The sequence below is a fragment of the Triticum aestivum genome, unplaced genomic scaffold (genome assembly GCF_018294505.1).
Source record: "Triticum aestivum cultivar Chinese Spring unplaced genomic scaffold, IWGSC CS RefSeq v2.1 scaffold115757, whole genome shotgun sequence".
Classification (NCBI taxonomy): Eukaryota; Viridiplantae; Streptophyta; class Magnoliopsida; order Poales; family Poaceae; genus Triticum; species Triticum aestivum.
In genome coordinates this window covers 14,714-24,742 of record NW_025225276.1, presented here as the reverse complement: position 1 = coordinate 24,742, position 10,029 = coordinate 14,714, and the positions used below count along the sequence as shown (strand labels likewise).

At 44.6% G+C, this 10,029-nt stretch overlaps 1 protein-coding gene and 1 pseudogene across 2 annotated transcripts; one reads left to right on the top strand and one right to left on the bottom strand.

Moving 5' to 3' along the window:
* Nucleotides 1-225: 225 nt before the first annotated feature.
* On the bottom strand, nucleotides 226-1,666 carry LOC123172127 (inositol-3-phosphate synthase 1-like; annotated as a pseudogene).
* A 1,678-nt stretch (nucleotides 1,667-3,344) lies between these two features.
* Nucleotides 3,345-6,293, top strand: LOC123172126 (uncharacterized). 2 transcript variants are annotated; one of them, XM_044589150.1, is made up of 2 exons: nucleotides 3,345-3,709; nucleotides 6,180-6,293. In XM_044589150.1, the coding sequence occupies exons 1-2, from the start codon at nucleotides 3,361-3,363 to the stop codon at nucleotides 6,248-6,250; spliced, it is 420 nt and encodes a 139-aa protein (XP_044445085.1). In that variant the 5' UTR covers nucleotides 3,345-3,360; the 3' UTR covers nucleotides 6,251-6,293. The 2 variants fall into 2 exon arrangements, with proteins under 2 accessions (XP_044445085.1, XP_044445084.1); XM_044589149.1 differs by lacking the exon at nucleotides 6,180-6,293 and adding an exon at nucleotides 4,775-5,110.
* The last annotated feature ends 3,736 nt before the right edge of the window (nucleotides 6,294-10,029 follow it).

Here is a 10,029-nt window from a genome sequence, read left to right as displayed (position 1 = left end):
CTGACCAATTCTACCGGTTCCATAATAAGCAAATATAACTAAAGAAGATGACTGGATTAATCTCCATCACCAAAAATCGTACAAAACAAGGAAAAACTGAAGATCCAATGGATGAGCTAAAAGCTCCAATAGAATCTAACTGCCTTGACACCAGGACTCTTGTTATTCCTTCTAGTGTTGATCCTTTGCTCTTCCCATTGTGATGAGAGGATTTTGTCGGGCGGATCACTTTTGCTCAAACATCATGTTGTTCTCAGGAGCTAGCCCGACACATGCCCTATTCTCCAACATGGCTCTCTGCTTGGCCAACGCATTCACCACCGGTGTCCCTGGGAACCTATCCCAAGAACCAAATTATTTTATAAATGATGAAACATTTACTAAATTTATGAAGTTAAAACTTTAATGTGATTATAGGTGTAGGTGACATTAAATTTGCAGGGAGAAATGAATGCACTTACAAGATGGGCCTTGCTGAGGTAGCTCAAGATGGTGGCCACCGGGTGAAAAGAATGGAACTTTTCCTACACAGTGAACCAAATGAGAAAAAATAGAAATGAAGAGCATCATCAACAACACAAACATCTCATTTGGGGAACATTTTGCCTGGCCTTGGGCTTTCAGCTGGATCCTTGTGTTGAGCTCAACTAGGAGCACCAGGTCAAGGATGATGGGTGCGGCAAGGAGCGAGTCCTCGCGGATGTTGTGCAACATGGTGGTGTTCCTGCCACCCATGAAGATCTCAGAGGAGTACTCGTCCATGGCCCTCTTGCTATCCCTGACATACGACATGTACTACAGTATCATGAATGGATCATTTATTTAGGTTTCTAACAAGTTTTCACTGAACTCTGCACATTGCATGCAAGGACTCTGCAAAAAAAAACCTTTATCACAATGACGTGGTCGGGATGCTCCCCGGGGTTGTAAAGGATGCCGTTGTTGACGACCATGTCATCCACCGTGCCGCTCTTGGAGATATCTTTGGACCGAAATACATGCGTTGTCGAGATGTTCATGTCGTTGTTGTTGCCTAGGTGGTTATAGCTGGCAATCGAGGTGGGCTGCGATAAAAACACAAACAAGTATTTTATCAGTTAAAAAATTTCTAGTTTGACAATGGGAGGATTTGAATGACCATCCCCCATAAGTTTCCTTACCTTGATTCCAGCACCGAAGAGGAAGTCTCCTAGGATGGACTTCATCTTGGTTTCCCGCTCTTGAAGTCATCACCATCGATCAATGAGTTCTTCATGGCCATCTCGATCAACCCTATGCATGAATGCACAGAACCGAGGAATATAGACATCATTCAAGCAAAGAAATAAAAAAACATACATCTCATTGTTCAGGTGAAGAGAATGCTAAGTATGTGTGCACCTGGCATGAAAGTTGAAAGAGCATGGTGCCCCCTGATACGTCTTCAACGTATCTATAATTTTTTATTGTTCCATGCTATCATAGTATCAATCTTGGATGTTCTATATGTAATATTATCATTTTTTGGGACTAACCTATTAACTTAGTGCCAAGTGCCAGTTGCTATTTTTTGCCTGTTTTACAAGGAAATGGTAAGACTTATTCTACAAGTTGTTCCTGATGAATCCTTCGTGTATCCAAAGTCCGACCTTTGCTTGAAGACCTTGTCAATGCCATCTCGGAGCATGTCTGTGGTACTCTGATCTTCAATAAGAACATTTGAAGCACAATGCTAAATCTTCTTTATCAATTATCCAAACATCATTGTATGGGTAATGTCATAAAATTTCTCTCCCCTTTCCTAAAGGGTTTTCTACGTTATATCCTGTCATGGATATCATGCTCTACTTGTCATTGGAAGGTTATACCCCCTAAAAGATGTGTTTAAACACATTTTCCTTTCTATTGTTCTGTTTAATCTGATAATCGCGTTTTCCTTCCCATTGTTTTGTTTAACCTTTCTTGTGATCTATATGATCTAAGCAATAATATTTTTTTGCTTATGTAAATACCTTGGTGTACAAATCTGTCAGTAAGACCCTGTTACTATTGTTGATAACATTCTGGTAACCACCGATTGACGAGAACTTTGCCTATTATTCTGCCTTGTTTCAACGAGCATGAAAATGGTTCTCTTCGTCCCTCGCACTTGGTATCGATGTTGTTGCCGGCATAGCTGATAGGATATCCTCTAACATGCCTTGCTTACTTGATCGTGCAAGACGCACCACCCTTCCTACTTTTCCCACATGGTGGGCCCATAACCCATAGTTCCACAGGATTGAAACCTGACTCTCGTGTACACCCCATGTTTCCAAAGTTATTCCTCATGCGTGGCCTTGTGTGTTATTCATGAGCCACCTTCTGAGAGCTCATCGATTCTGGTATCAGACACATTACATATTCCCATTGCTCCGAACCCCTTTCACACTATGTTTCAGACAACGAAGGATTGCCTATCCGCTTGAAATTTCTTATTACACCTTACTTTGCTCTCGATGACTTTATTGAATTACAACTTGAGAGATACCTCTATGCCTCGTTCACTGAGATAGCCCCAGGTACCTAACAGTGTTAAGCTCCGTCCTTCCCGAGTCTTCCCCCTTATCTTTTCCGTAAGTACGATGGAGATCCTGAAGAAAGGATGTCGGCTTCGTAATGATGACTTGAAGCAGAGAAATGAAGACATCAACGTAATGGATCAACCTCTTCGAGAAGAACAACCAAGATCGAGGAGAATCACTAGAATTTTGTAACCTAGTCTTTTCCCCTTACTCCACCCCTTCAATCTCGGGACTAGATTTCTTGTAGTGGAGGAGTTTTGTAACACCCCGTAGTTAAGATACAATAACCTTACCCTAATGATGCCATGTCATCACCATTTTACTAAGCCAATTGTCACTTGATTAAAATTCAAATAACACGTCAAATTATTATTTCTTCAAATGGTAAATTAAAAATGTTCATTAGGTTGAGATATTCACTACATAATTGTATTGCATTAACAACTATTTTTTATTTTTAAATGCCCCTGGGAATTATAACACTGGACCAACATCCTTTTAGTTGACCTTTTCATTTTCTAAAAACAAATAAACAATCCCAAATACTTTGAAACTTTTTGTGCAGCCCCAGGGTGTTTCCCTGTATTTGTGTGACAAGTTTCATAATAAACAATAATCAATTGCTATCTAAACTAAATAGAAAACAGTAGCAGATTTTGTTACAGAAATGCAAAATAAGAAAATGGCACTATGCACTTAGGCCTAGCAATGCACAGAATTTGGCCCAGCCCACATCTAATGACCATCGCCTTCTTCCTCGTGCGTGTCAGCACGCGAGCGGCTCGGATGAGCCATCGCCGACCGATGCTCGACACCGATGCTCCCCTATGGTCGCGGACGACTACAAGACCCCGTCCCCAACCCCTCTGCGAACCCTAGCTCCCTCCCTTTCCACCTCGCGCCCCACGCTCTCTCTCTCCCCCCCTCGAGTTCGTCCGCCGGACACATCGCCGTCGACCCGCGGCCATCGTCGCTTCCCAGCCCCGCCACGGCATCCAGAGGCCTAGCCGCGCTCGTCCATGCAGTACGCACTCACCAGCGCGAGCCACGGGGGCCCGTGCAACCGGATCAGCCATCATCTCCACCACAGCCGCCGCGACCATCACTGTCGATCTCCACCACTGGCGCCTCCCTGACCTTCCCCGAGCTCGCCTACGTCCTCCCCGGTGAGCCTTCCTCCGGATCCCGTTCCTTCACCTCGATTTGGTCACTGTTTGCCGTCCCGGAGCACATCTGAGCTCGCGTCGGGCGTACTCGTACCGGCATAGGTATGTGCGTGCGTGAGCTCCTGGTGCTTAACCGTCGTCTGCTGCTGCCGCGCGCCCACGTCGCATCTGGCCGCGCCCGCCTGCGCGAGGCCGCTCCCCGCGCGCGCCCTCCTGCTCGTGGCCGCGACCCCACCGTCCTGGCGTTGAGCTCCACCCTGCTGCCGCTCGGCCTTCGCCATATCCGCCGCTCGCGCCACCTGTTCACTTGCTGCTGCTGCCTTGCGCGCAGCTGATGCTCCTGTCGCCGCTGTTGCTCGCTACTACTACAACTGTGCCTACCTTGGCCAACGCCATGGCCATGGCCATGGCCGACGCACACATGCATGCATGTGTGCTCACATCCTGTGGGCTAGGCCAATTAATTTAGGCACTAATTAGCAGCATTAGTTAGGTTAATTAATTGTTAGGTTAGCCTAGTGGCCAATGACAGAGGGGCCCTCTGATAATTAAACAAAAACTAACTAATCTAATACAACTAGTGACCATGACAGCCAGGACCTGCCTACACTATTTATCCTTTGACTGGGTCAACCCAGCCCCACTGACCCCACAACCAGACTCATAGGCTAGAGTAACACTAGGTGACAAAACTATTTACTGTTTTATTTTTGAGTTATTTTAAATTCTAGAAAATGTTTAAAACTTTGAAAATTCATATAAAATAATCCGTAATTCGAATGAAAAATACTTTGTACATGTAAGTTGCTCAGAAAAATGAGACAAATCCGAGTACGCAATCCGCTCGTTTGCCACACATCCATAGTTTAGTGGACGTGCAATCATCCCCTTCGGTTCGTTTGTCCGAAAATGCCAAACACCGGGAATACTTTCCCGGATGTTCCCCCCTTCGCCTTGTACCGCGTTAGGTCACTCCTAGCACCACGTATTGCCATGTTATGCTTTGTGATGCTTTGATTGCTCTGTTATTTATTGTGTTCCCCCTCCGTTACTTCTTTTCGATAGGCCCTGAGACCGCTGCCGATACCCCCGTGATCGACTACATCGACAACGACCCCTCCCTCTTGCCAGAACAACTAGGCAAACCCCCCTTGATCAACCCGATATCGCATATTCCTTCTCTCTACTGCTTGCAATAGAGTAATGTAGCATGTTACTGCTTTCGGTTAATCCTATTCTGCTGCATAGCCTATCATTGTTGCTACAATTGCTGATACCTTTACCTGAAATCCTACATGCCTAGTATAGGTTGCTAGTTTATCATCAGTGGCCCTACATTCTTGTCCGTCCGCTATGCTATATTATCGGGCCGTGATCACTCGGGAGGTGATAACTGGTATATATATACATACATACATACTATACAGGATACATGTGGTGACTAAAGTCGGATCGGCTCATAGAGTACCCGCGAGTGATTCACGGATTGGGGACCGAAAGCTCATTTGTCTCGACGGCCCTCTGAGTGGATTTTTGTGGCAGAGCAACAGGGCAAGTTGAGACCACCTAGGTCAGAGATGGGCCTGGCCCCCGGTCGACGTCCGCGGTTACTTCATAGTAACCCGCTTAACGAGATCTCGGTATTTGATCTGAGTCTGGCCACTGGCCTATATGCACTAACCAACTACGTGGGAACAGTTACGGGCACTCGATGTCGTGGTATCAGCCGAAGCCTTCTTAACGTTAGCGATTGAGCGGCGCGCGTCGGGCTGGACTGCGTAACGCAACTTCCTTTGTAATGGAGGTTGCTAGGTCTGCTCACCGGCCGCATTCGCAATGTGTAGGTGTGCAATGGGCGATGGTCCCAGACCCCTCCGCGCATAGGATTTAGACCGGCTTGCTGACCCTCTGTTGAGCCTAGTTAGGGCTGCGACGTGTTGATCTTCCGAGGCCGGGCATGACCCAGGAAAGTGTGTCCAACCAGAGGGATCGAGCGTGTTGGGTATTGTGGTGCAACCCTGTAGGGAAGTTTATCTATTCGAATAGCCGTGTCCACGGTAAGAAGATGACCCGAAGTTGTACTTCGACCTTATGACAACTAGAATCGGATACTTAATAAAACACACACTTTCAAGTGCCAGATACAACCCGGTGATCGCTTTCCCACAGGGTGACGAGGGGAGGATCGTCGGGTAGGATTATACTAAGTGATGATACTTGGTGAACTTACCAGCTACTCTCTTCTACATGCTTCAAGATGGAGGCTACCAGAAGCGTAGTCTTCGATAGGACTAGCTATCCCCCTCTTATTCTGGCATTCTGCAGGCCAGTCCACTGATATTACCCCTTTATACAGATACCAATGCATATGTAGTGTAGATCCTTGCTTGCGAGTATTTTGGATGAGTACTCACGATTGCTTTGCTCCCTCTTTTCCCCCTTTCCTCTTCTTCTCGGATGTCACAACCAGATGTTGGAGCTCAGGAGCCAGACGCCACTATCGACGATGACTCCTACTACATCGAGGGTGCCTACTACTAGATGCAGGCTGCCGATGACCAGGAGTAGTTTAGGAGGATCACAGGCAGGAGGCATGCGCCTCTTTCGATCTGTATCCCAGTTTGTGCTAGCCATTTTATGGCACCTTGTTTAACTTATGTCTGTACTCAGATATTATTGCTTCTGCTGACTCGTTTATGATTGAGCACTTGTATTCGAGCCCTCGAGGCCCCTGGCTTGTAATATGATGCTTGTATGACTTTTTTGTTTTGTTTTTAGAGCTGTGTGATATCTTCCCGTGAGTTCCTGATCTTGATCATACATGTTTGCATGTATGATTTGTGTATGATTGAATCGGGGGCGTCACGGAAACTCTTGAAGAAAAATTTGAATCTTGTGTTCTTGAGCATGATCACCTGAAAACTAAAGCTCCTGATGACCCACAAGTATAGGGGGTCAATCGTAGAGGGTGGACGATCTGCATACGGGGGCGTCTGCACCCGCTTTTCGAAAATGTACTTTCTAAAACTAAATTATGCATACATGTTGGCAAATGTATGTCCGCCGCACAAAGTTTTGTGTAAAAAAGTATTTTTGTTTTGTCTCAGTAAAAGACAAATTTTACTGCTTCTAAATAGCGTTTCACGACACAAAATTTTGTATTTTTTGCACAGGCTAGAAAAAAGTTGTTTTTCTATGAAACTTTCTGCACACACACATAGAATATGGAGATGTCCGCGCGCATTTTTTTCAGAATTTTTTGACATTTCAAAATGTGTTTTTCAAAGTGGGTTCATATGTACCCGGGTTCATCCATGCACTTCTCGTCAATCGTAGTCCTTTCCATAAGTAAGAGTGTCGAACCCAACGAGGAGCAGAAGGAAATGACAAGCGGTTTTCAGCAAGGTATTTTCTGCAAGCACTTAAATTATCGGTAATAAATAGTTTGGTAGCAAGATAATTCGTAACGGGTAACAAATAACAAGTGTAGCAAAAGTGCAGCAAGGTGGCCCAATCCTTTTTATAGTGAAGGACAAGCCTGAACGAACTATTATATAAAGCAAAGTGCCCCCGAGGACACATGTGAATTATCTTCAAGTTAGTTTTCATCATGCTCATATGATTCGCGTTTGTTACTATAATAATTTGATATGTTGGTGGACCGGTGCTTGGGTGCTGTCCTTACTTGGACAAGCCTCCCACTTATGGTCAACCCCTCTCGCAAGCATCCACAACTACGAAAGAAGAATTAAGATAAATCTAACCATAGCATTAAACATGTGGATCCAAATCAGCCCCTTACGAAGCAACACATAAACTAGGGTTTAAACTTCTGTCACTCTAACAAACCATCATCTAGTTGCTACTTTCCAGTGCCTTTCCCTAGGCCCAAATCATGGTGAAGTGTCCTATAGTCGACGTTCACATAACACCACTAAAGAAAAAACAGCATACATCTCATCAAAATATCTAACGAATACCAAATTCACATGATTACTTATAACAAGGCTTCTCCCATGTCGTCAGGAACAAAAGTAACTACTCACAAAGCATGTTCATGTTCATGATCAGAGGGGTATTGAATATCATTAAGGATCTGAACATATAATCTTCCACCAAATAAACCAACTAGCATCAAGTACAAGGAGTAGTCAACACTACTAGCAACCCACATGTACCAATCTGAGATTTTGAGACAAAGATTGAATACAAGAGATGAACTCGGGTTTGAGAGGAGATGGTGCTGGTGAAGATGTTGACGAAGATTGGTCCTCCCACAACGAGAGGATCGTTGGTGAGTACGATGGCTTCGATTTCCCCCTCCCGAAGAGAAGTTTCCTCGGCGGAACCGCTCCACCGGAGACCTAGATTGCTTCTGTCCAGGTTCCGCCTCGAGACAGCGACGCCTCATCCCGAAAGTCTTCTCTCTATTTTTTTCTAGGTCAAAACTCTTCATATAGCAGAAGATGGGCACCATAGGATGTCCAGGCCCCCCTAAGCTCAGGGGCGCACCCTGGGGGGCAGGGCGCCCCCAGGCTTGTGGCCACCTGGTCGGTCCCCTCCTAATATTTCTTCGCCCAATAATTTTTATATATTCCAAAATAATTCTCCATAAAGTTTCAGGACATTTGGAGTTGTGCAGAATAGGGATCTCAGATTTGCTCCTTTCTGGTCCAGAATTCCAGCTGCTAGCATTCTCCCTCTTCATGTGAATCTTGCAAAATGAGAGAAAAGGGATAAGAATTACATCATAAAGTGTAATAACAGTCCATAATGCAATAAATATCAACATAAAAACATGATGCAAAATGGACGTATCAACTCCCCCAAGCTTAGACCTCGCTTGTCCTAAAGCGAAAGCCGAAGTTGATAATCATGACCACATGTTTAGAGATAGAGGTGTCGATAAAAAACAAAATGCGGATATGAGGGCATCATGATCATCATTAGAACATCAATATATTGTCATATAACCTCTCATGCTAAAGTGATAATTCGTTCACAAGGTAAAGTATAAACCATACACTTCATTGAAAACTAACAACTATGATCCCAGTCATTGATGCAATTGCAATTTGTCATAATGTCAGAAAGAGTCCATGTAAGAGCTTTTATTTAGTCTTTCACAATTGCTAACACTCACGCGATACTTGTGAGATCAAAGCTTCAGTCAGACACATAGAAAGATAGGGGATTATAATTTTTCCTCCCAACCATTTACCTCAAGGGTAATGTCAACAATAATAATTCATGATCACCTACATCCAGGATATATATGTCTATATCTTCCCCCAACACATGATGCTTGCCAAAAAAGAGAAAAATAAAAGGAATGGCGAAGATCACCATGACTCTTGCATAAAGGTAGGTGATACATCTCCAACATATCTATAATTTTTGATTGTTCCATGCTATTACATTATCCATCTTTGATGTTTTATATGCATTTATATGCTATTTTATATGATTTTTGGGACTAACCTATTAACCTAGAGCCCTGTGCAAGTTTCTGTTTTTTCCTTGTTTTTGAGTTTTACATAAAAGGAATATCAAATGGAGTCCAAACGAGCTGAAAATTTACGGTGGTTTTTTATGGACCAGAAGAAGCCCCCAAAGCAAAAGAGTTGGGCCAGAAGAGTCCCGAGTCAACCACGAGGGTGGAGGGCACGCCCTACCCCCTTGGGCGCCCCCTACCTCGTGGCTGAGTCGGGGACCCCCCCTACGTGAAACTGACACCAAAAATTCCTATAAATACATAAACCCCCCAAAAAGAAACCTAGACTGGGAGTTCCGCCGCTACAAGCCTCTGTAGCCACCAAAAACCAATCTAGACCCTGTTCCAGCACCCTGCCGGAGGGGGGAATCATCACCGGTGGCCATATTCATCATCCCGGCGCTCTCCATGATGAGGAGGGAGTAGTTCACCCTCAGGGCTGAGGGTATGTACCAATAGCTATGTGTTTGATCTCTCTCTCTCTCTCTCTCTCTCTTGTGTTCTTGATTTGGCACGGTCTTGATTTACCGTGAGCTTTGCTATTATAGTTGGATCTTATGATGCTTCTCCCCCTCTACCTTCTTGTAATGGATTGAGTTTTCCCTTTAAAGTCATCTTATCGGATTGAGTCTTTAAGGTTTTGAGAACACTTGATGTATGTCTTGCATGTGCCTATCTGTGGTGACAGTGGGATATTCACGTGATCCACTTGATGTAGGTTTTGGTGATCAACTTGCGGGTTCTGTGACTTTGTGAACTTATGCATAGGGGTTGGCACACGTTTTCATCTTGACTCTCCGGTAGAAACTTTGGGGCACTCTTTGAA